This window comes from Saccostrea echinata, unplaced genomic scaffold (assembly GCF_033153115.1).
Source record: "Saccostrea echinata isolate AGI-Se365-2 ecotype Australia unplaced genomic scaffold, CSIRO_AGI_Sech_v1 ptg000002l, whole genome shotgun sequence".
Lineage (NCBI taxonomy): Eukaryota > Metazoa > Mollusca > Bivalvia > Ostreida > Ostreidae > Saccostrea > Saccostrea echinata.
In genome coordinates, this window is record NW_026889751.1 from 12144069 (window position 1) to 12170930 (window position 26862).

At 32.4% G+C, this 26862-nt stretch overlaps 4 protein-coding genes across 7 annotated transcripts in view; 2 read left to right on the forward strand and 2 right to left on the reverse strand.

Moving 5' to 3' along the window:
* The window catches only part of LOC133172954 (E3 SUMO-protein ligase PIAS2-like), a 30537-nt gene extending 26812 nt beyond the window's left edge, over positions 1 to 3725 (reverse strand). The window contains exons 1-4 of one of the 4 annotated variants that reach the window (XM_061307818.1): positions 3688 to 3725; positions 2794 to 2954; positions 1747 to 1811; positions 501 to 527 (exon numbers count right to left, since the gene is read on the reverse strand). In XM_061307818.1, the coding sequence (XP_061163802.1) occupies positions 501 to 527; positions 1747 to 1811; positions 2794 to 2954; positions 3688 to 3711 (277 nt within the window). In that variant the 5' untranslated portion in view covers positions 3712 to 3725. The remainder of the gene's footprint in view (positions 1 to 500; positions 528 to 1746; positions 1812 to 2793; positions 2955 to 3687) is intronic. The other 3 variants (XM_061307826.1, XM_061307834.1, XM_061307843.1) reach the window with 3 other exon arrangements.
* On the forward strand, positions 3723 to 8288 carry LOC133172982 (NADH-quinone oxidoreductase subunit B 2-like). Its single transcript, XM_061307853.1, has 6 exons — positions 3723 to 3765; positions 4901 to 5027; positions 5128 to 5278; positions 6385 to 6564; positions 7585 to 7720; positions 7934 to 8288. The coding sequence occupies exons 1-6, from the start codon at positions 3750 to 3752 to the stop codon at positions 8137 to 8139; spliced, it is 816 nt and encodes a 271-aa protein (XP_061163837.1). The 5' UTR covers positions 3723 to 3749; the 3' UTR covers positions 8140 to 8288.
* A 6005-nt stretch (positions 8289 to 14293) lies between these two features.
* Positions 14294 to 17981, reverse strand: LOC133172896 (small ribosomal subunit protein uS19-like). Its single transcript, XM_061307732.1, has 5 exons — positions 17926 to 17981; positions 17311 to 17414; positions 16596 to 16728; positions 16251 to 16352; positions 14294 to 14434 (listed from the first exon to the last, which is right to left on the reverse strand). The coding sequence occupies exons 1-5, from the start codon at positions 17926 to 17928 to the stop codon at positions 14321 to 14323; spliced, it is 456 nt and encodes a 151-aa protein (XP_061163716.1). The 5' UTR covers positions 17929 to 17981; the 3' UTR covers positions 14294 to 14320.
* Positions 17982 to 20827: 2846 nt separating this feature from the next.
* Positions 20828 to 25644, forward strand: LOC133200543 (uncharacterized). Its single transcript, XM_061336330.1, has 4 exons — positions 20828 to 20972; positions 22583 to 22744; positions 23673 to 23852; positions 24155 to 25644. Exons 1-4 carry the CDS (start codon positions 20876 to 20878, stop codon positions 24349 to 24351), a joined length of 636 nt encoding a protein of 211 aa, XP_061192314.1. The 5' UTR covers positions 20828 to 20875; the 3' UTR covers positions 24352 to 25644.
* Positions 25645 to 26862: the final 1218 nt, after the last annotated feature.

Here is a 26862-nt window from a genome sequence, read left to right on the forward strand (position 1 = left end):
GATACAAAGTACTACTGAACAACAAAGACTGACATGTTTTACTCCAGTTATAAAAATGTATTTTTTTTTTTTTACTTTTCATAGTTTTGCCTTACTTCCTGTGTGCAAAAATGAAAAATCCATATGCATGCAACATCCAAAACCACACAACTGACAGATTTAATATATCTCAATTTTACTTTTGATATTTTAAAAGGTGCTAAAGGGGACTATTTCTAGTTCTTTCTGACAGGTTCAAAGCCAAAGCCACTTCCTTACTAGCAAACTGAATAGGTGCATTTTCAGGTCGTTTTATATTTCAAACATTAACAAAATGATTTCAATGATGGTGCCAAATTTTGCTAATTATTGTAAAAAATTATGCATCTGAGCACAAGAGTGACCGTTTGAAGGGTTAAGTGAGATGCTATAAGATGTTAAATATGATAAATTATTTTACGCTTTAATTTTCTGACAGTCTACTTTACAGGGTTTCATAAAAAAAAAAGTTTAATAGTCACCTGAAAACCATGGTCCTTCAGATTTAACTGAAAAAATGCAAAAATAAAACAACATTAAAATAAACAGAAATTTAAGGCCTTTCAAAAGGAACACACATACACAAAAAAAATTTGTGAAACAGCTTTTGAATCAATGTCCATGCAAATTAAAAAAAAATTATATAAAAATATATATGTAAAACTTTTTCTCACAAGAAATTTACATATACATAAAATGTTACAGAGATAAATTCTTGTGGAGACATGTTTTATACTGTCTAACATGAAGATGAATGTTTGATGAAATGCCCAATCCACAAAAAAATCCAATAAAACATGATGAATTCACACATTTGTCTGTGAACCTTACAACAAAATAATATGCAAAATGACTATGCATGCTAAAAAAAAATAACATAATGATTTCTCAGTACCCTTAACATCAGAAAATTGAGAAATACAGCAATGAAAACTACAGATAAAGCTGATTAAACAATTCAAAGAATAAGATAAGGACCATGGAAACCTGACTATTAACCATGCCAGAAAGAAAAAATAATTTTTTTTCATTTACACATAGGAATGACTTGATTCAAATGGAAAACAAAAAGAGAGCAACTGATTGAAGTAAATGAAAACCAAATACCATGATTAATGACTGGGCAATAATATGCCAAGTCAAACTGTGAATCTGACTGAACTGTAACAAAAGTCGCTGCTGAACTCTGGAGAAACACCCTAATGTGACATGGAATAAAATATACCTCAGCAGCGGGGAAGCTAAAACTTTTTTTTTAATTTTTGGATTTTAATAACATTAATAAAAAAAAAATTAAACTGTAAAAATCAAAAATGCTTTAAATAAACCAAAAGTATAAAAGCAAATATACTGCAAATGTATTATATTTACCATGTATGTAACTTTGCAGAAATTGATTTTTTAACATGATAGAGTAGATTTCATTTAGCATATTTCTGAAAGTGCTAGATATAAATATCTATATACCATACATTTAGAAATATACTTAATTTAATGGAGGCTGCTTTCCAACAAAAGTGCTAAATACAGTACACAGCTAAATGTAATACATTTACAGTAACATGTGCAAAACCTAGAAACTGAACCCAAACCTCTGTCAGATTTAGCCGAGTCAGAGAAATATGATCAAGACACAATTGTTCAAAGACAAATGCATGTGAAATCAAAACTGATAACGGTAAAATCCACTTTGATCAATGGATTTTTAAATGATCACTTAACACTTACAATTTGAGGAACCATCTTCTCCTGGCTTGAGTGCTGGCTTGCGCCTGTTTGAACCAAAAATTTGACTGCAATAATTAATAATTGTCAATTAAAATATCAATAAATACCCCACTGGAATCAGTTTAATATGAAAAATGAGTTCAAGTGGAATACCTGTAAATTGATGTTAAAAAATTGAATTTGAAATGTTTTTATCCATAATTTCCAGCGATTTTTTTCTACCCATTGGGAAAGGGTCCGGTACCAGTTCAATTGGGAAAAATAGCATTGAAGTAAAACAAAGGAGAATTTTCTGTCATTGAAACAAATGAAACGTTTTTGTGTTAATTCCAATCTCATTACCTATTACTCCATGCTTTAAAGAATAAACAACAATTATTTATTGTTTTTATATCAATATCCGTTTTTTTGCACTTTCATGCTTTTAATTTGTGTATGACACTACACTGTTTACACAACAGGTCCCGCCATATTTATTTTACAACTGATCTCTACTTTTGATTTAAGCGAAAGTGAAACAATTAGTCAATTTGTACACTGTTTCATATGAAAATAAATACGATATCGTAGTCAGTTGCTTGGCAGTTGAATTGGGAATTTTTAGTCTAAAAATTAACTTTTTTTGGCATTGGGAATGGTACCGTTTATCGGTACCAGTTATATAAGGAAAAAAAACGCTGATTTCGGTAACTTACTTAAAATGCACATTAATGATTTATAAAATATATAATGTAAATATCAATACAGGAAAAAAGAAGAATGATCTATTGGACAAACTTCTAATCATTTGATTGACCTTCACTGCATAGTTATTAGGGAGGGCTTTTGATGAAGATATGTAGAAGGAAAACAGACTTACAAACTACAATATGCTTTCTCATCAATTTTCAAGAGGCATAAAAATGTTTTTTAAAAACTCCCTTTTTTATTATTACTAAATTGAAAATGATAATTAATCAATATATCATTATAATCATTATATAAGATAAAATGATATTTTTTTTATTGATACATTTTGTCTTTTTTTTAATTTACACTTAATCTTACTTGTATAATTCTCTGATTTTAATCTGTATGGGAACTGAGCATCCCTTCTGTAGTAGTTGCAGAGCTCGTGACAAAAGTTCTGTTTTTCTACCTGTTTTATTTCTTCCTGCATATCCTAATAATACTTGCAACTCCGAAACCCGAAAACTCATCACCATATGCTACAAAATCAATAAAGATTATACAAGGAGTAAAAAATATGAGATTATTATCTTTTTAAGTTTTTTTTTTTTTGTTTTTTTTTAATTTTATTAACACTTAATCATGTTTATAAATGATACAGCTCATCTGTATTTTAATAATCTATTTACACCTGTGGTTAAAAGATTAAGACTATGTCATTTTATAAATATCAATTATGATATATTCATCATTCTTTGAAACTAAACAACAAAGTTAAAATAATTGAGATACATGTCTAAATCCCCTATGAAAGTACATGAACATTATGTCCCAATTTTCTGAAATATTGAATGAACAAGTATAATGAAACCTTGACCTAGAATAAGAAAAGGGAGGTAACAATTCCATTTTTATAATTGTACGAGTTGTCTCCCGCAGAAAAAGAAATAAGACCTTCCTGATAAGATTTCCAGGAAAAATACCGAACATTTTGTCCCCCAAAGTACACACAAACGACTCCATACAGCTGTCTCTGAGATAATGTCGTAAAGAAAGCATAAACTAAAAACGAAAGACGGAATCTTCTGTCCACTTCAACAAAAACATCTGTATTCCTCATTCAAATTATACAATTGAGAAAATAAAGCACTGGATTCACAAAAATGAGAATGTTTGAAGAGAATCTGACACCCTAAAAGCGTGAGTATACTTCTTTATAAGTTTATTAAAATACTACACTCTTAAGTCTTTTGTTTTTCCCTCTCAACTTACCTTCAACTCCGCCAAGTCCGCCATTGCAGTGTGTATATGTCGCGCATGCGTGAGAGGGGAAAATGGCGACCAGAACGGGTAGGTGACATCTCTCTGTTCCGAAAATACTTTTTAACATATATTCCTTTATAACGCATTTATATCAAAATGATATTGGGATTCATTAAAGTTTAACATGCACTAAAATTACAACAGAAAGAGTGTCAGTGTGGTCCCAGATTCCTCAAACTCAACTGACCTTTACCAGACTTGTTATGAAAGTGATCTCTGCATTTGGAATAATTATATAGATATAGAGTTGTTAGATTGTTACAAGTTTTGCTCTCATGTATGTCTTAAAAGCTGGAAATTTAGTATTTGAGTATAGGAACCTTGATTTAATTGGTTGTATTATTATTTACATGCAGAAACAACCTTGTTTTTGTGGTACAATATAAATTTGTATAAATAAATCTACTACTGTAACGTTTTGTTTTGTAAATGTCAAAATTACCAAAATTTTGGTAGTAATTGTTTATTTATATACATTCTATAAAGTAGACAAAAATGATTCTTGAACAATTTTTATATTCAATTAAACTATATATTGTTTCCCATTTGGGTCACATCCATTAAGTGATATGAGATCAATCTTGACAAAATTAATGATGACATAAATTTAAATAACAATATCATTGGAAAGTGTGTATAATAATATTGTATTGAGTGTAACTATTTTAACATTAAAGCAGTATATGGTGTATCTGAGCTAAGAAATAAAAATACGAGATTGAGTGTAGAAAAACATGATATACGTTATTTATGTTCAAATTAAAATTTTCACCAATTTTGAACTTGAATAACCTTATGTTCCCATAGTTAGACTGATTTTAAACTGTCTGTTAATTAAATGTGGAGTCAGTAAATAAATCAGTTATTGTTTTAAATTTCTAATATCTTTGAAACATGACTGATTTAAACTGTGTAATTTAAAGGAAAGTCTTATCTTTATACAAAGTAATAAAAGAAATAAAAAAGATCTTTTTAATTTTAGTAAGTCTAAACTTATAAAAAAAATATACCATATATGACTTTTAATAAAAGCATTCACTTTTGTTATGGGGATCTTGAGAGAGTCATTTTATTTTATACTTTTTATAACACTTGTCGTAAAAGATATTTGAAGTTCTTGTTCTTTTACTTCAGTTAATATTAGCCTATCTTTCTGTTTTAGTTCTTAGATTTTCGGGATCATTTAATCACCTTTTGGGACCTCTTCTGAGTCGTCGCAGCCCAGCTCTAACATGTTCTGTAAACTTGAAGACAAAAGCATATGAAAAAGAAAATGAGAAGCAAACAAGGTTATCAATTGATTATGATTGCACTCTCTTGGAGAATGTGAACTGCCACTCTGTTTTACTGTGTTGAAATATATTTCAAATACTAGATGTTAAATTCCAGTCTGGTGCCATATAGAAGTCAGGGTACAGACGCCAAAGCACAAGTTGTACAACCAGGCCCCCGGGATCCATACTCCCCTCATCAGTACCCAGAGAGCAACATGGACTTTGTCATGGCCAGAGCTGATGATCTTTTGAACTGGGGAAGAAGGGTATGAATTATGAGGATGTTAAGGAAAATTATAATGACGTTAGGGAAACATTTTCTTGAAACAGTTGTTTTGAAAATGCTCTGTGAATACAGTTAAATTCCTGTGTCTCTAACATCAATATCTCAGATATCATAGATATATTGAAGGGATTTGTATGTCCCAATCACTTTTTTATTTTAACTTAGATATCCTTGACATCATGAAATGTTCTTTCAGACCTGTCCAGTTTAAGATAAGGAGGTCTGACTGTATTTGTCATTTGTGGCACAACATAATTTTGAAATTTGAAAGGGGGTGGGGTTATAGGTTATAAATGTAATTTTCTTGAGCCCTCTAATTTACATTCATTTCTTAAAAATTATCAAAACTTTGTATTGACCACCACTCTCAGAGGACCGATATACAGGAATGTTAATGTGTATAATATAATCTTTGATTTAATTAATTCAGATGTTTCCATGATGGCATCTAATAAAAGACATATCTCAATCTGATGTACATAGTTTCTAGGGCTGAAACGATTCACCGAAATATCGATATTGTTCAGTATTGCTGTTCGGTTCAATGTTCAATTCACTATCTCGATTTTCAGTTCGGTACTTTTTTTTTAAATCGGGATTGATTACTCCTTGAAATAGATTGGGTTCGACCTCATTTTAGTAGTTTGACACACACAAGGGAGAAAATTGGGACGGAGAAAGTTTCAGAGCAGGCTGCCACTGCTAGTATTGACACGAACAAAGTGCTCTTTTAATCTACAGCAGCACAAATAGTACTCTTATTGTATCACCACCTTTTACGTGCCTTTTGAAATCTGAATACATGTTTTCTTTAACCTTATGATTTGTTTCTGTTGAAAATGTATCGTATTGAAAAAAGTATCGCGATACGTACCGTATCATGGAGGGGGCATATTGTTTCAGCCCTAATAGTTTCGTGATATCTATGTAGCTCAGAGTTTCAAATTCCAAGCTTTTTTTCCTGGTCATTTACTTTTTAATTTTCAATGAAACACACAGAATTTAACAGTTTCTTTTTCTATTGATATTAATTATCAGTTTTCAGACTTGTACGTAAGTGTATTCTAAATACCATTTTATTTACAGACTTCTCTGTGGCCCATGACATTTGGTTTGGCATGCTGTGCTGTTGAAATGATGCATTTTGCAGCCCCCAGATATGACATGGATCGATTTGGAGTTGTATTTCGAGCTAGTCCACGCCATGCTGATGTTATGATTGTAGCTGGTACTTTAACAAACAAAATGGCTCCTGCACTTAGGAGGGTAAGATCCACACTTCTTAAAAAAAAAGGTATCATTTTTAAACATCTGTCAGGATAGATATGGGTTGGTCAGGTGATTAAATCCCATTAAGCCACCAGGGTGTTATGGTAGATTTGAACACATATTGACCTGTATCTATATCCTGATAGATGCTTAAAAATGATACTTTATTTCTGCCATTTACATTCATGACATACTTCCAGCAAATATTTGCATATAAAATTTTTGATGTATAAAATATTTTATTTTTCAAAACTCAAAGGTATAAGTTAAGTCTGGTTTTACTAAGCGTTTTTCATTCCGGTTTTGAAACTGCAGCATGAGTGATGGCTGCTGGTTGCAACCGAGAAAAAAATATAGGCGTCAGATTTACTAGTCAGTCTAATGTGTGTCATATTTTTCTAACAAAGAATAACCAGGGTACCTATTACTTTCTGAATGGATTTGAGTGAAACTTGCAGATTCTTTATAATTGTGATAATACATTATCTACTTAAGCTACAGACACTCAGACTCTTTAGTCTCCCATACACCTAAACATAAATATTAATACATTTAATCAAACAACTGCTACAAAAATGCAACAAAAAAATTGTTTGAAAATCTTTATTTACAACAAATTACAAAAATCAAGGAAGTTTAGATGGATAGGCTGTGTGCTACTCCCATGATTTTTTTTTTTTGGCAAATGGGCTCCTTAAAAGTGTCATATTGATAACAAATAAAACAAGTCAAAATATGCCCAGAGAGGTCCCAGATGCAATGTAAATTTTAAAAATTTTCCTGAACCCCCCTATTGCAGAAAGGGGGGAACTCCCCTCTTGGGCTGCTGGCCCTCGGTTTGGGCCTTTGGCTCTCAAGCCAACAGTGCCCCCTACTTTTTCCTTTTTCTCCACCTACTGTAAACATTAATGAGAACCCCTGATGACGGGAAAGCAAAAACTATTATGGGGGACAGTTCATGTGTTTTTATGTACTATGGTGGTAGTATGAAGTGAAGATATATGTTATGTACTGTAGGTGTATGATCAGATGCCAGATCCTCGGTGGGTAATCTCAATGGGTAGCTGTGCCAATGGAGGAGGATACTACCATTACTCATACTCAGTTGTCAGGGGCTGTGACAGAATTGTTCCTGTAGATATTTATGTGCCAGGTATTCTCCCTCTTAACAAAGCATCCCTGATGATTGTAATCCAGCCTCAGCTTGAATTTGAAAAGAACTGAAGCTCACATGAGTCAAGGGCTTAGAGCAACGAATCAAAATTTATGTACTCTCTGTCTGTATAAAATAGTAAAGAAAAGCTAAAAACAGGGAAGACAATTAAAATATTTAAAAATACATCAACATTATTGTTCAATATTTCAGGTTGTCCTCCAACAGCAGAGGCCCTTTTGTATGCAACACTACAACTACAGAAAAAGATCAAGAGGATGAAGATGGTACAAACGTGGTACCGCCGCAATTACTTCAACCCCAAGAAGAGGGACGTATTAGAACACCCCCCAGAAGTCCCATTCCAGAAGTTATTCAACTTAGTGAAAACTAAGACACAGCCAAAACCGTTGGAATGAACTTGTAAAATATTTCTTTGATGTATCATATTCCTTGGATCTGCAGAGAGAGTTGTGCTGCAAATGGCATACAAACTATGTGTGACATTGTTCACTTTGTTATTGCACATTGAGATGTGCTATAAATATTAAATTGTTTTAGAATTTGATTAATCATTGTTTTTTTTCTGCAAGATATTGATTACTTTTAAGCTGTTAAGGTATTTCCACCCTCACAATTTTATTGGTTCAAAGTAGAAAACTGCATTTATTTTCACTGAATATAGTTTAAATTAATAGATAATCGCAAAAAATAAATTGGATGCCATATTTTTTAAGATGTAAGTCATAAATAAACAGAAGCATATGTCAACATTAAAAAATCGTACATTTTTAGTAATCAGTGGTATAGAAATAATGTAAAAACTGGTTCAAATGCATAATTGTGATGCTGAAAATTCCAAAATAATTGCTTCTTTATAAATACATTTGAATTGTAAATATCAGGAAAACAATTTTACATTAGAAGTACATTAAGGAAAGTGCCTGAATTTTGATATGTGAGAAGGAGTTATTGCCCTTAGCAACATTTTTTAAAGATTGAATAATTATTTAAATGATTAAATAAAGAAAATATTCAATTTTTCAATTCTTTTACTAAACAATGTTATTACACCCATTGAAAAGCATCCTTCCAAAAATATATTTCTTTGGGGTATTAATTTAAATTAACAGTTTTTGCAAAAACCTGTGACATCACAGGAGGGTGGAAATGCCTTAAGCATCAAACATCTCTGGATGTATGTGGGCCATAAGCATACCAAAATTTAACGAGTAACATCATTTATCTCTAATACATCAGCAGACTAATTAACCAGTGCATTGAAAGTAAAAAAAAAAAAAAAAGATCAAGTAAACCAGTCTGTTGTGTCGTCAGTCTGTAGTTTGTGAAAATTCTTCAAATTGACAAGTAATATAGGGTTATTGAACTTATATTGGTGAATATTGGCATGAGTTGGCTGTACAAAAACACAAGCTTGCAAATGAGTTCATTAACTCCTTTATTATAGCTAATAAAAACATCAACAATTGACTTGGATTATTTTAACTAAATAACTTGAATTAAAGGACATATGCAATGTACATTACCTACTGATAATTTTTCAAGATATTCTTAATTAAAATTATAGTTCCATTAAATGTTCACAGACAAAAAATTCAGCATGCATTACCAGGGGTTTTGAATAGATATTATATGATGAAAACTCTTGTATTATTCAAAGACTCATGTCATACAAAAATTACTAAACATATATTCTAGATGTTTTTTTTTCATCAAAATTTGTTTTAGAAGAGGTGTACTGCATCATATATAGACATTAAAAAAGTAGCACACAGGTCCTTCAAGTATTGGAACTCTTCAACTCCAGGGAAAAAGACAATGTTCAATCTACCTTGAGTATGTCATTTATAAGAATTTTTCAGTATCAGTATTGAAATTGATGTCTGTCCTGCAAGTGTTCAATTAAAGAATCACTGTCTAGTTTGTTGGGCAAGCCAGGGCATCAATGATAATGTTGGAAACGTGGGATAGTTTGCATAATGGGCAAAGCCCGTTATGTATAAATTATCCAATGTTTCCAATATTTATAAGGTCATTGCATCATATACACTGCATCAGAATTTTGACCTTGACCCCTTTCTTCCTGCAAGTTCAGAGACAAAAAAAAAACCAATTTGACCATAACTTGAGAATCCTTTGACATTAAGACTTCAAACTAGGAATTGTAGAGGTGGCATGGAAGAGGGGTGCACGCCATCAAAATTGTTTACCTTGATCCAATAATGTTAAGCTAAAGGTCAATCTTTTACATCAAAAGAATCCAGGCCATAGCTCAAGTATCCTTTGATATAAAGACTTCAAACTTGTAACATAGAAAGAAGACATTGATACAAGGTCCAACGCAACAAAATTTTGACCTTGACCCCTTTCTTCCTTCAAGGTCAAATGGAGAAAAAACTTGATGAGACCATTACTTGAGAATCCTTTTTTATAAAGACTTCAAACTTGGAACATGCAGAGATGGTATGAAGGAGGGATGCAAGCCACCAAAATTTTTGACCTTGATCCAATTTATTAGGTCAAGGTCATCTTTAACATCAAAATAAGAGCCCAAGCCATGCATTGCATCAAAATATTTTACCCTGACCGCTTTCTTCCTTCTTCAAGGTCAAATTATAAAAAAACACGACCAGACAATAACTTAAGATCCTTTTGACATAGACTTGAAACTTGTACACAGATTGAGGAATTTGAGCCAAGTGCACTGAATTATTATTTCTTATCCTTATTGTATTATTGCACTTGTTAATGTTGGTAAAGAAGAGGAGACTTGCGGTTTTTTTTTTAAACAAGAGGCCCAAGGGCCTTAACGGTCACCTGAGTATAATACAACAATTTTGAAGTTAAATACACTGATAGATGAAGCAATGTGCCCTAAAGCAAGAGAAGTAGGAAGATCAGGATCAACAAAAATAATTTGTCTAGTATTCAGTATCAACTCATAAATTAAGTTCTAATCTGTCCCCCACTTAACACTATCACCATGCAGACTATTGACAAACTATTAGTTCTTCTATACTATTTTTAAACCCATATTAAGATCTCTAGCATTGACCTCTCTTATGGTGTTTGAAGAACTTTTAATAAGATAAGTTATTTTTGTCTCATTTTTATTTATCTATTACTTACAGGTCTACCTGATTATTAAAACTAAGAAAGTACTTTTTTAATTATATGATAAACATTCTTGCATAATTATCTTATTCTATTAACCTTTGAAATACATTATTTACAGTGATTAATTATCAAAGGTGAATGGAAAAGGGGGAATAACTTCTCTCAGTAGAATACAAATTAATAGAGTCCTGCCCAGGACCAGAATGCTTAGACGAATGGTCCAGATGTTTAAAAATCTGGTAGAAATACACTTACTCATATCATTAAAACTTTTACTCAGTTTGCTTCCGATATGCCCAGAAGCAGAGAAGAATTTCACAGGTACAAAGCATTTTCACTACAGATTCAACAAAGCCTTACCCTAACACCAGAACCCAAGACCAAGGGTCAAGAAATTTACAAATTTGGAAGAGTTACCCTCATCATCATAACTATGGACTTCAAAGAATTAACACTTTTCCACTATATTATCAAAAGCCCCCCCCCCCTCGTTATGCCAGAACCCCTGACCCTAGGACCACAAGATTTAAAAATTCTGTTCAAAGCTCCCATTTTCATCATAGCTAAGCAATTTATTTATCAGCTCAACACTAAGGAGCAGACAGGACTAATTAATAGAATTAATGCTTTTTCACTATATAATCAATAGAGCCCCACCCTAACACCAGAACCCCTGACCCTGGGGCCATGAAATTCACAATTTTTAAAAAGGCATCCTTATGCATCATAACCATGCACTTCGTTTGTTTAAATAGTCTCCAGTAGCAGAGAAGAAGATTTTCAAAGAATCAATGCATTTTCACTATATAATCAATAGAGACCCACCCTAACACCAGAAACCCTGACCCTTGGGCCATGAATTTCACAATTTTTGGAAGAGGCACTCTTGCTCATCATACCTATGTACTTAGTAACTTTATTTAATACTCAGGAGCAGAGAAGAAGATTTTCAAAGAATTAAAGCATTTTCACTATATAATCAATAGAGCCCCACCCTAACACCAGAACCCCTGACCCAGGGGCCATGGCTTTCACAATTCTGGAAGAGGCCCACCTCCTCATCATAACTATGTACTTAGTTTATCACCTTAATGCCCAGGAGCAGAGGAGAAGATTTTCAAAGAAATAATGCATTTTCACTATATAGTTGATAGAGCCCCGCCCTAACACCAGAACCCCTGACCCTGGGGCCATGAATTTCACAATTTTGGAAAAGCTACTCTTGCTCATTATAAGTATGTACTTAGTTACTTTATTAAATATCCAGAAGCAGAGAAGAAGATTTTCAATGAATTAATGCATTTTCACTATATAATCAATAGAGCCCCGCCCTAACACCAGAACTCCTGACCCTGGGGCCATGAATTTCAGAATTTTGAAAAGGCACTCTTGCTCATCATACCTATGTACTTAGTTACTTTATTTAATACCCAGGAGCAAAGAAGATTTTCAAAGAATTAATGCATTTTCACTATATAATCTATAGAGCCCCGCCCTAACAACAGAACCCCAGCCCTGGGGCCATGAATTTCACAATTTTGGAAGAGGCACTCTTGCTCATCATAACTATGTACTTACTTCTTTTAATTAATACCCAAGAGCAGAGAAGAAGATTTTCAAAGAATTAATGCATTTTCACTATATAATCAATAGAGCCCCGCCCTAACACCAGAACCCCTGACCCTGGGGCCATGAATTTCACAATTTTGGAAGAGGCACTCTTGCTCATCATAACTATGTACTTAGTTTCTTTATTTAATACCCAGGAGCAGAGAAGAAGATTTTCAAAGAATTAATGCATTTTCACTATACAACCTATAGAGCCCCGCCCTAACACCAGAACCCCTGACCCTGGGGCCATGAATTTCACAATTTTGGAAGAGGCACTCTTGCTCATCATAACTATGTACTTACTTCTTTTAATTAATACCCAAGAGCAGAGAAGAAGATTTTCAAAGAATTAATGCATTTTCACTATATAATCAATAGAGCCCCGCCCTAACACCAGAACCCCTGACCCTGGGGCCATGAATTTCACAATTTTGGAAGAGGCACTCTTGCTCATCATAACTATGTACTTAGTTTCTTTATTTAATACCCAGGAGCAGAGAAGAAGATTTTCAAAGAATTAATGCATTTTCACTATACAACCTATAGAGCCCCGCCCTAACACCAGAACCCCTGACCCTGGGGCCATGAATTTCACAATTTTGGAAGAGGCACTCTTGCTCATCATAACTATGTACTTAGTTCTTTTATTTAATACCCAGCAGCAGAGAAGAAGATTTTCAAAGAATTAATGCATTTTCACTATACAACCTATAGAGCCCCGCCCTAACACCAGAACCCCTGACCCTGGGGCCATGAATTTCACAATTTTGGAAGAGGCACTCTTGCTCATCATAACTATGTACTTAGTTCTTTTATTTAATACCCAGGAGCAGAGAAGAAGATTTTCAAAGAATTAATGCATTTTCACTATATAATCTATAGAGCCCCGCCCTAACACCAGAACCCCTGACCCTGGGGCCATGAATTTCACAATTTTGGAAGAGGCACTCTTGCTCATCATAACTATGTACTTAGTAACTTTATTTAATACCCAGGAGCAGAGAAGAAGATTTTCAAAGAAATAATGCACTTTCACTATATGATCTATATAGCCCCACCCTGGGGCCATGAATTTCACAATTTTGGTAGAGGGCTCAATGCTTATTACAATGATGCCAACAGTTTGACTGCTTGATGTCCAGGAGTAAAGAAGAAGATTTTTAAAGATTGCATTATTTTTGGTGGTTTTAGCCCCACCCCTCAGGCCCCAGGGGGGCAGGGACCATGAAATTCACAATTTTTGTTCCCCTTCACCTATAGATGCTATATACCAAATTTGGTTGAAATTGGTTGAGCGGTTCTAGAGAAGAAGTTAAAAATGTTCAAAAGTTAACGCACGACGACGGACAAAAACAGATAGCAATAGGTCACCTGAGTGACTCAGGTGACCTAAAAAACAAAACAAACAATACACACTAAGTTTTTCATTTTCCATGCCACTATCATGAGTCAATCAAGTGTTCTTGGGCTGAATTCATATTTATGAGCCATTACATTTGCAAATTATAGAAAAATCTACATATATGTAGAGTTGGAAATAGGAACAAACAGTATAACATTACTATCATTCACTCATAAGTTATAGAAACCAATTATAAGATATACTTGTAATCCTGCTTTCATGTCAAAAAAATTTAAAATTGCATTTTTTCCCTTAAAGTCCACAAAAGCTTCAATTCCTCTGTATTTTTGTTAACCAGTGGTGTGTGGATGTGTGCATGTTGATTATGCAGTACCACAATGTTCTGTTTGTTTTCAAGTTCTAACAACTTGCCATTGTGTTTATTACAGCAACTGCTTAAAAGACAAAACATAAGACCAATATACATAATTTTTTTTTATTATCAGAGTTTACTTCAGTGGTATAAATCTAGAACTGTGGGTGGCACCAATACCAGGTCGACCATGCTTGACTGGTTTGTATGTGATGCTGAATTCCCCAAGGTAATGTCCAATCATCTCGGGCTGAAAAAGAGAAAAAAATGAGAATCTAAAAGCAACAGATTTACCATATATACTCTCTTATAAGTTGGTTGTATTTTTTTTTTTTAGATTATTTTGGAAAAATTTGCCATTGACCTGCTTTTAAGTTGGTACAGCATTTTGCCAAAATCTGTTGCCAATTTCAGATTGATATATTGTTGTATTTATCTGGATTTCAAAATATGTTTTAGTTTATAACATAGATATTTGATCCTCTATTTACAATGTCAACAAATATAAGATCATTTCAATCTGTGAGCACACGTTTTATGCATATATACTAAAACACAAAAGAAACGCAACATCCTATTTTAGGGGGAATAATACAGGATATACTTTTGTATCTAAAAAGTAAGGATATCTTCAACTTTGTAAATATTGGTAATTTAACGGTTGAATGATTTTCATACCATTACCGGAAGTTAAGTTTAAATATGCTTAACAGATATCAAAAATTGCATGTTTAACAAAACATTCGACAATAATGTGGTGTTCTAAGGGTTTGTATCTATTCAGCATAAGTAATGCAGCAATATTCTGAAAAATAATTTTTTTCTTTTCCGTAAATGATGCCAAGGCTTCTTGACAAAGTATGCATCTTCATTTTCATTGCTCTAGCTGGAAAATCTCAAAATAAAGGTGATGGAGAGTTGCAGATGCAAATATGCACTACATCACACTTCAAGAGGCTCTTATATCATTAGCATGAATGACAGTCCTTGGACCGGAAGTCCAAGGGTTACTATACTGCGCTTGGCTAGAGAAAATTCGAACTCATCATCTGAAAAACAGGCATTTAAAAATGGCAAAGAATATTTCTTTTGCTCAGATCTCGAGATTGATGAACCTATTGCATCGTAGAAGTCAAGTTGCATCTGTTGTGCATGGCAGTCTTACATGCTGTAATTGAATGACCGAAGTGGGGGGTGTTTTAACAGTCGTGTTACTTTCTAAAGTTAAAAGATAATCATTTAACATTTTTATCAAATCTCTGATGTTTTTAAATTGAGATTTACCTTACTATTTTTGAAAATCATTAGATAAAACATTAAAATATTTGTAGATTACTGCTTGTTGCTTTTCTTTTGCGTTTCAGTATAGTAACCTTAGATCTTCCTTTCCTGCATTACATTAGGTTCTGATCTTTATAAACAATTATCGTTGCAGTTGTTACAAAATTACTACATTTTCTATTCCAGAAAAATACCGAATTTTCAAGGACTTGCCTATAAGTCATAGAGTTTTTGACTAAAATTTCAATCCCAAATATATGACTTATATGTGAGTATATACAGTAATAAACCTGGGAGAGAACAGGAGATATTCTTTAAATGCAAAATCCCTATAGCAAACTTTCATCTCCAACTGACCTATCACCTTGTGCTGAAATCTCATCACTGGAATTCTTGTCTTTAATTCTGTTTTGGGTCATCAAATATTTTCAATAAAAATTAGAGTCAATATTCCTACATCCTGCTGAATCTAACACATTAATGTTGACTCTCCTTTTAAGCAAGGCAGTTTTTTTCAGTACTTTGGGACCTCGGGCTGGAGCCCTCAGAAAATTTTCAATAAGATTTTATGTCTGCAAACAGGTTTGGGATTGAGAATTTATTTAATTAATAAATTTGTCATATACAGAGAAAAGTCAGTATGATAATTATAATAGTGTTATTATTTGTATGTACTATGCCAAAACAGTAGTCAGGTTTTGACACATTGTGCACTTGCCTGCAGCTAGTGCACAATGAGTCTATAACACTAATATATAAATAAAGCTTTGATATGCTACAAGTACCTTGATTTCCACCTGATTGAAAGTTTTGCCATTGTAAACTCCAATGATGCTTCCGATCATTTCTGGGACAATGATCATGTTACGCAGGTGAGTTTTCACTACCTACAAACCAAACAAGCATACTAAATGACAGAATAATACCTTTAATAAAGTCAGTAACTTCAGTGCTAATGCACTTATCCACTTCAGTTTTTTTTTCATTTATAGTCAATAACTTAAGTGCTTATGCACTTATCCATTTCAAATTTTTTTCTTCATTTCTCAGATTGGAAAATTGGGTCACGTAAAGAAACCATTTTTAAAATACATCTCTGTGCCTAATGCATGTTCGAAGCATCAATTTACCTCTGGTTTCTCAAGTGGACCTGCTTCTTTCTTGGCCTTACGAAGACGTTTGATGAGGCCGAGAGGCTTGCGCTTCAGACCATGAGAAATCCTGCGTCTGGCTCTAGAGGGGAAGAGTTCCATCAACTGCTCACTAGAAATTAAACAAAATAACATATGAATACTTACACAATAATATTAAAAGCACTTTCAATTTTCTTTACATCTTTGATAACGTCTAGGTCATTAAGAATTTAATTAGTTTAGGTATCATGCACTCTTTGAAGAAGTCTCAAATTGAAGATCATTTTTAGAAAAAAAAATGAACTTAATATGATATCAGGGATCATCTCACATTGAAATGATAAAAATTTCCAAATGAATATGAAGGATTACAAGTTCTCTCATTGGAACAGTTATATATGCTCAAAGATGTAAAGCTTATTTCTGTACCCCTAATGTGTATGACATTGATCCAAAAGAAGACCTAAAACTTCTAGGGGATCAATCTCACAAACTTTAGAGTTATACAAAAACTTGATTGCCAATGATGCCCAATGTGTAAAAGGTGAAGATAATGAACAGTGATCAATCTCGGAAATCTAGTTAACAAAATGAATCATGAACAGGGCCAAGACACAGACCCCTGGTAACACCAGAGAAGGGCTCAGGTTATATCCCAAACAGGCCATTATATATTCCAATTGGGCAAGTTGAGTGATGGTTTCAAACATACTTGGACATATCCAACAGCTGGTCAAGATCAACTCCCCTGTACGCATATTTCCTGAAAGTGCGCCTCTTCTTCTTCTCAGCCAATTCTTTCTCGTCTACTTCTGCCTGAAATACATCAGATTACTTGGGTTCAATGGGCATATTGATCACAGGTTTTGAAAGATCAAGTGAAATGCGAATTAAATTTAACCCCATTCCTCCTAAACATCATACAGTGTGCTTTAGTTGAACTAATTTTTCCAAACAGCAACTGAGCAAGGGACTTATATGCGACTTGGTATGTTTAAGGCTTGTATTTATATGTCAAATTTATGAATTTTTACATGGAATTCTTCACACACTTTCATTCGCTCAATCATCATTTCTACTTTATCTTTTAGGAACTGTTAAACGTTCTTATATTTTCAATTTCTGAAAATTGTGCAAGACGACTATTAAATCGTCATGTCTCGATTAAACAGGTGTTTCTATTGAAAATTAAAATCATCTGATGTTCCTGTAACCTTTATTTGTTGCGCCATTCATTCGTGTATATTTTAAATAAAATAAAAAGACCTCTTCGTATGGACAAAAGTAGATTGTGACAGATTTTATAGTGAATAATCATTAAACCAACCATGTTTACGACGATTTACCGGAAAAGGAAGATAGTTACATATAACGAAAACAAAATGGATACGGAACATAAATTCCCGAAATAATGAAAACGGGAGAACTCAAATGCCATATTTACATGAAGACGAAAAACTTACAGGAAATTGAAAAAATTGTTCACAAAACTGTATACGAAAAAAAAAACTTGATGTTGTTATTGGTTCAAAAGCTAAACAGGCCTTTAGTATCTATAACAGGATTTTGAAAATAATTGGAGAAAATATTTCGAGAATTTAGTTGTCAGAGACATTGAAAATAACACGGAAAAGGTAATGGAAAAAGTCGCATACTACAGCTAATTTATAAGTTCATAGAAACTAAACAAACTGGAAATTTAACTGTAACGGTATTTAAATATTTCCATTTCCAATAATAATGGAAATTTTTGTATGAAAGTTTTTAACCAGAGACTGGTTGACCTCCAAAGTTATTATAGTTACCTAAAATCAACCCCTCCTCCCCTGGATTACAGAATTTTAAATTTTGCATTTTTTCTTTCTTTTTTTCCTTGTTTGTCATTTTTGTCATTTCGTGGACTTTTTTTCAATTTAAGAATTAAAATTCCAAGTCAAAATATTTACAGGGAAATCTGTCGTTTATTAAATGAATTAATATTAATGAATTTTCAATCAGAGTTAACAGTCTCGGTAGGTGTAGCTCAGTTAAGTAATAAATCCTCTAAAATAACCAAATAAATCTTTCCAAAAATATATATTACCTAAAGGAGGGATTCTTCTCATATTTCTTGTATTTAAAAATTAATGAAATTTTTATAGATTCAAGAAGACAATTTCACTAAGTGATGGAATCAATTAGATTAAATTTGACCATTTTAAATTTAGAAGCAAGGTCAGGTCAAGGTCATTATCTTTTCCCTTGACATTAAGAATAAAAATTACAATTGCCAATCAGGTCATGCCTACTTCTATTTCAAAAGATTAAATGTCTTTCTTTTTGCGTAAAAAGATATTGTCTTTCCACAAATTTTTGTTAAAATAGAAAATTTGGTGTATTGTCATATACAAATTTGAATTGAAAAATTCTAAATTTTTGTAGAGGACAATATTATCAAATACAAAATACCATATACGAAAGTTTTGACCGCTTACTTAGAGAGAAAAAACTTTCAATTGATTGTTTTTCTCAAGTTTATACTCAGATTGGAAGCTTTTAAAAGCTAATAAAATTGTAGTTTGTTTGGAAAATCATATTTATTTGATATATTTCAAAACTTTAGTTCATTATTATTAATTTTACTTACATTTGAAAATTTTTCAAGTCTCTGATTGTTTAAACGTTTTAAGTAAATTCGTTGTTCTATAGTAACTTTGAGAAGCAGAAAAGGAGATATTTTCATACGCCGCCGTTCCGCCAAAATATAGTCCCTGCTAGATTTCAAACTCAGTTTACCATTTCTATTTAAAGTTGTACAATTATGATGAGTTAACTCTAATTGAGGAAAGGAAAATATGATCTTTTAAATCCCTTACATCTAAATATATAAAGACATGCGGTGATCTATTCCCCTTGGAATTTGGAGAGTTATTAAAAGTATATGCTGAAGCAAATAAAAAATGACTTTGGACCCCCTTAGAAAACGCGGACCTCATCATCACCACCACGAAATCGGTGTTTTTCACGTTTGGGAAATGGAATTTACGTTTTTGTTTTAGTTTGTTTGTTTGTTGGTTTTTTTTTGTTTGTTTGTTTGTTTTGGTTTTTTGGTGTGTTTTTTTTTTTTATTTGATGTTTATTTGTTTGTTTGTTTTTGCTTTGTCTTGTTTTTTTTTTTTTTTTGCTTGTCAAGAAATTTTTGGGTTGGAAAATTTTTTTTGACTGGGGTTGGACCCCCCCCCCCCGGGAAAAGTTCCTGGATCCGCGCCTGTAAGACATATAGGCAAATATACTTTGAATATTTCATCTAGTCAGAAACCAGACAAGAATCCCTCCTTAAAGAAATTAAAAAAAAATAAAGGAAAAAAAATTATTAATGAATCCAACTTGATGACAATATTTCTTCATAAATAAGACAATGTGCATATCTCTCGTGTACTTGTTTTCTAATAACTTATTTGTTAATTTATACTTTTTGAATAGTCTTTAAATAAATTGTGATTAAACCAAAATTATACATCTACAAAAGCAAGTCTACGATTACTTTATTACAAATAAAATCTTACATATCGACCTTATATATCCTTATTGTTCAAAATCAACTCTAAAAAAAGTCAAGAGGTATAAAAAAAATTCCAAGAAAAGAAATCAAAAAAATGTTGTTGTTGTTTTTATTTTGAAATGTGCACGTGTGTATTCATGTATTCATAAATATAGTAATCATCGACATTCGTGTGCCAATACAGAAAGCTCAAAAACGGAATTACGTTGATTTTGTTATAAATTAAGTATTGATTGAAGTATGACTTTTATGTGTTAAACGGGCTTGGACACAAATAAATTAATTTGAAGTTAATGTTTTCTGAAAATTTCTGCATAATATGTTTGCAAGTCCAATTCCTGCATAATATCATATATGTTGTTAGAGCATTTCACACGGAAAAATGATAAAAGCATGTTCAGAAACTTCTTTTATATAGGAATTATTAAAAACAACGGGACGCGCTTCCTTGCACTTTCACGAAACTCAGTTGGCGATTAATTCTCTCTCTCTCTATGTGACAGACCCGTACGTCCTCACAAAAAAGAAAAAAAAAACTTAAATGACCGACTGCTTATTATTAAAGCAGATTAAACTTCTATTGAATTCCTCAGCTCCGGGCTCCAGCTTAATCGCCTTGTTGTCGATAGAAAAAGAATTGATTCACACGCGGTCTTTCTTTAACTTATAGCCCTAAAGCCTGAGGAATTAATCAATAGAACACATACAAGCATGCGCACAGTCTGGCGTTGACCTTATGGATGCCGGTTATTTCACCTTTCCCAAGATGAAGACGCTTGTAAACATTGTGTTGTTGTTCTCCGTTTTCTGTGTGTCGTCTGTCTTTACTCAAGGTATGCCTCTTGTAGTTGAAGATTTGTTTGAATATTTTTGAAATAACTATATTGATTTCTACAGCATTACTTATTTAAAATTCATTATCATTACAAAGTCAAATGCTTGGTTGTGGAAGGACACCAGCTTCTGTTTAGGGGGGTGTATTTCACAAAGAGTGTCCTTGTAATAGTACACAGTAATTAAGGCAGTCAAGCTGGATTAAATGTGTGATAATGAATTAAATTGCCGAAACATTTATCTCGGTATGCCTGTGTAATTTTGTGTTTCATACCCTGTTTAGGGTACTTGGAAACAAAGACCACCAAGTTTTAATTATGCTCTGTGTGTGTGTGTGTGTGTGTGTGTGTGTGTTGGGCGTATGCCTTTTACTTCCCCATAGGCGTTTCATTGTATGTGATGTGTTGTTGTAGTCAAAGACTTTAAGCTTTGAACCTCAAAGAAATTGAATTTTAAAGAGGCTATCAGCACTTAAAAATATTTATTTTTTTTCACGTTGAAAAAATCAGATTACATCACGTACATATTGAATAATTCAACTTAGGGTACCTGCTTTTTCTCCAGGAAAAATGATCGATTTAGTGAACAGAAATCACTGCTAGCTGTTTGCATATATTGCGAAATCTTATCTTGGTCGAATGTAATGAAAAGAATACTTTAATATATTTTGATTTGCATCATTCACTCCGTTTATTAATCTTACATCTAAGGGCAGATTGCTCTAACTGCATGTATAGAACTTCCATGAATTTAGAACTCTTCAGTGTGCAGTGTTTATAGAGCCTCCTTAAATAACCCTTTTTTGTTTCAGAAAACTTCTTTTAGAGTTAATACAAGTTGATTTCGTATTCCAATGATGTAGACTACATAGAAAATGACCAGAAACACCATCAAAGTCTTTTTACTTATCGGGGGGGGGGTGTTAAATCTTGAGTAAAACTATAAATGTAAGTTGTGCCGTTTTTCATCGATGATAATGACAACCCAATACATGTAACTTTATCCATTTTATTTTTAACTTTTTTTCTAAATAATTTACTGGAATTTCAACTGTGTAGATTTGACAAATGAGAAAGTAAAGCAAACGGATAATAAAATATAATACTGACCATCTATTATGATGACTACAACATAAATTGATTTGGAATGTAACGACTTAGGAGTTCTCTCTCTTTCACGAAAGTTTGTAAGAATACATTTGTAGACTAGTACATGTACATGTATATATTTAAATCCACAAATTGGGAACCAATACGAATGTTTCTTATTTTGAGTTGCTGAACTAGACATCAATCATTGTACATGTATCTTTTATAATACCGTCACATTTTCAGTAAATACTAAATAGTGCAAACCAACCTTGATTAATATCCCATCTTAGTATTTCAAAATTTTTAAAATTCGTCATCTCTCTGTTTAATCTTATGAAATTTTGATTTTATGCTAATGTTTTTTTTTTTAAAAAAGAAGTTTAATTTATTATTTAAACATACAACTTCAGCAGTAGGAGGTGTTTCTCTTATCAGAAGATGAATGATCCTGAAGTTGCTCTCTTTGTGGTGAAGGAAAAAGACATAATATATAACAGCTAGAATATTTTCGTTTGCAGTAAATGTTTGCAAGTCCAATTCCTGTAAACCTTATGTGGAGACTTGCTTCCCCTGGAACAATCCTGACGGCTATATTTGCTGCGAGTGGTCGTCCGCTAGGGGGCAGTACATCAAGAAAGTCCGGAACCCATTGACGGGGGAGATAGATTATCTCAACTGTGGTGAGTTAAGAAAAATTATTTCTGCAGACCTTATGTGACTTGGTAAAGTGTCTTCGTCCCTCCATCTGTCTGTTGTTGTTGTTTTTTAAATTCTACTCCTGTTGTTTTAATCCGATACAATTTCAATTAAACTTGAAAAACAAGTAGGCTATATACTAAGATGCATACAAGATATTCATTGTTTTAAAATTGGATATAGGTGGGCTAATTTTTAAAAAAATATTTTCACGAGTGAAAATATTTATAAAAATTCTTTGAAACGAATGAAACACATTCCATATCAAACTACGAAACATTGATTTTTCTGTCACGTTTTAACAGTTTTCTTTTGACCCTACTCGCTGTCTCTATATGGAAATTGTGCTGTGAATATGAATATATTCAAATGTTAATATTTTCATATTCACATATAAATATGTGAATTCATATTTTCACACAATGACACTTGTTATTTTTCACAGAGTGAAAATAAGCCTGTAAAAATATCAATATGTATTCACCTGTATATTTAATTATTTTATAGTTGAAAGCACTATAACTCGTACAGTCTTGGTGTGATTACACTAAAACTTGGTAGATAGGTATACTAAAACTATAAGGCTTATAGTTCTCCTTCCACCAGATATTCTCTTAAGTTCACTTTAACTTTGTAATAGTTTCTATATCTTGAGTCAACTTGTGCACATCCTTTTGACACCCTCTAACGTGTTTTAATTTAATGAAATAGGTATAGATAAGGAAAAGTGATCGATCTCAAAAAACTTTTTAAAAATACAAATCTGTGAACAGGGCATAAAACACCGACCCCTGGAAATTCAAGGGGTGGGATCAGCTGCCTAGGAGGAATAAGCATCCCCTGAAATTAAGTTTTGACCTAAATTCCTTTTCTACAATAACTCTATTTCTGTTTTTTTTTTTTTCTCAACAGATCCATTAAAATGCTACGTCTGTAGCTCTGCGGATACGAAACATGGGGATAAATGCGGCAGGGAGTTCGGGTACACCAGGGATGAGGCGATGAAGGCCGGAGTCTTTGTTACCTGTGACGATATCGGTGTTAAGAATGCACGCGCCTGTGGCAAAATGATCACCAATGCCTACTTCGGAAGTATGTAACTTTATGTTCAAGCACAGGGATTTTTTTTTTCATTCGATAGGATAAGTATGATATTATACTGTAGATATTCTATTTCTATAACCTCGGACTTGCCTGAAAGAACTACTTGAATTGAGTTTGCTTTTTTTCAAATTTCTTATTATGGTTATGAATGTAAAGGTCATCCAGTCAGTCTCTTCAGTTTACATGATACAAGAGAAAAAATGAATTTGCATTAATGTGCATTGAGTTTTGTTGAATAGTTTGAACTGAAGCAATAATTAATTTTGTTTGTTTGTTTTTTTTTTTTCCAGAGGAAATTGTCACAAGATATTGCTACAACACCACAAGTCCTACGAAATCATGGTACCCCAGCGGATGTGCCGAGTATCTTAGCATGGATACCTGCTACTGCAACAAAGAGGGTTGTAACTCCCAAGATGCAGTTCGATCAGCTTCCGGTCTAATTTTAGCGGCAGTGCTAGCTACGTTTTTGATTTATATATCTTAATGTTGAATAGCCATATTATTACAAGCAGAAATACGATCCTATGCACTGCATTTACTTTTTTATTACATGTATTTCCAATTTTATAACACTTGCCAAAGCAATTTAAAGATGAAGAGATTTTTGGTTTTTGAAAGACGTGTCAAAAATGAAATTTGATTGCTATTGATAAGTCATTTTACATGATTGTTAATCTATGAGTCAGGTAATCATGTCTAGTCAATTCTGTAAAACCATGTGCCCACCGATAAGAAGGTGAAATGTACCTAAACAGCTGTTAATTTTGGCAATATGTATTTACTTACGAATTATAGATGTTAATAATATTTAAAACTCGTATTAGGCATAATACTTGTTATATTATTTTTTTGCTTTTTTATTTTGAATAGTCCATTTACATGTGTACATGTGTTCTTGTTATGAAGTATGAATACCCATACTCCTGCAGCATCTCAGATATTGGAAAGAAGAATTTTCACCAACTGAGCATTTATTCTTGAAAAAGAGGAAATCTACCATTGATATAGAAATCCAGAACCTGATATTAATCTGCCAGATATGGTCATGAAATCCAACAGAATTTTGTAAATATTGTATATCCCACCAAACCCAACCTGTTAAAACTTACGTTTATTTTTAAGGTCAGACGACACGTTCCTCAAATATTTGCATTTTTGTCTCTTCGTAATTTACCAAAAATGTTTATAAGTATTGTTAACTTGCTATTTCTAAACTGTTTTTAAAATATCTTTTAAAAATAAAGACTAAAAAATTGTGATATAAGCAATTCAAATATTTCCCAAAAGGATTATATAGGAAACACCATCCTCCGTTACCTTCCACAAATGCCTGGTAAGGTGCCTCAATTTTTTGTGAGGAAACTTGTTAAAGTAGAAATACTTCAATGACAAATTATATTATTGAGGAAAGTGTCGTCTGACCTTAAGGACAAAATAGAATTTTGGATCCACACCTGAGAAGTTTTGTGATTTTGATATGTCATTATGAATGTCTGTTCTGTAGAGGAAATAATGCTGTTCATTAAGCACTTTAAGAGAGTAAAGGGAGGGGGGGGGGCACTGTTACTATAGTATTATGTAGATGTAGGACCTATTAGCTACCTCCAATTGTTACAGTCAGGAGATGACATAGATTTGTACCTGTGTATTTTTTCGGTCAGAGAATTGTGTATGTTTTCTAAAAACTGTTTTTAGAGTTTTAGCAATCATAGAGAGTTTAGATTGTAAATAATTAATAGCTTGTACCAATAAAAATGAAAAGTGTCGTGTGAGAATAGATTCCTGGTTTTTCTCTTTTATATTAATAATTGTAAACAAAGAAATTAGACAGCTCAGTGCATTAAGCAGATTCATTTTTGTGTTGCTTTATTGAGAATACTCAGGTTGATTTTAACATTAAAAAAGTAAAGTTTTATACCTTTGATAATATGAATTAATTCCGCCAATTAATTGCAATGTGTATTTGTCTTGAAAGCATAATACTGTCTTAAAAGCATATTAGTATCTTTTTAGTCAGTTGTAGAATATATATATATATATATATATATATATATATATATATATATATATATATATATATATATATATATATATATATATATATATATATAATTTCCTTCAAAATATGTGTATTGATAACGTCTTTTGGATGGAAATCTATTGTGAAACAGTTTGTGAGAAAGTTCATGTATCTTAAGATCGATTTTCCGTTTTGGTTTCTAGTACATGTTTTTGTATTCACAATAAATGTTATCTACACTCGTTGCGTTAATTAGTAATCTATTATGTTTTTTCATGAAAGTATTGAAAGTATTAACTGTGCCAAATAGCCTACATGATCTTAAAGACTTTGAAAAATACATTGCAGAATAAAGAAATACTATTCATCACAAATGAAACTTTGATATTACGTCATTGCTAATCACATCTAAATTGATAAATTGAAAACCTAAAACCTGTTCTACAATAAGTCTTTTTACTTGTTTCACTAATCCTTTGACTTGCATGCTGTCTTTTCTGATTTTTATTTGAAAATTATAAGTACATGTACACGACTTTAATTTTACATGTATAATAAAAATCAGTAAACGAAAATACTAACAAAAATATATGTATCTGGACTTGCAGACTTTAAAAAACCTCTTTTCGCATAAATTTCTTCCCAAAATTATTTTTAAACAGGCTTAAATATGCATCATTCTTTGATTTCAGACATATTAATGAATTTGTTATATAAAAGACTTTAATGAGAGGCTCATGGCGCCACATGCTCACCTGAGCGTTTTATGCTCAATTTGATACATATTTAAATTATAGAAAACTATGGAATCAAAGTACCGTCAGGGTAGGCTAAGTCGGTAGGGCACTCTCTCCGCTGTTAGGAAGTCCTTGGTTCGCACAATTTTATTTAAACAAAAAAAAAAAAAATGGGTAGCAACTGTTCCTTCGCATAGCGCGCGACACTTTTCAGTGAAAGTTGCAAGTTTTCGGATGA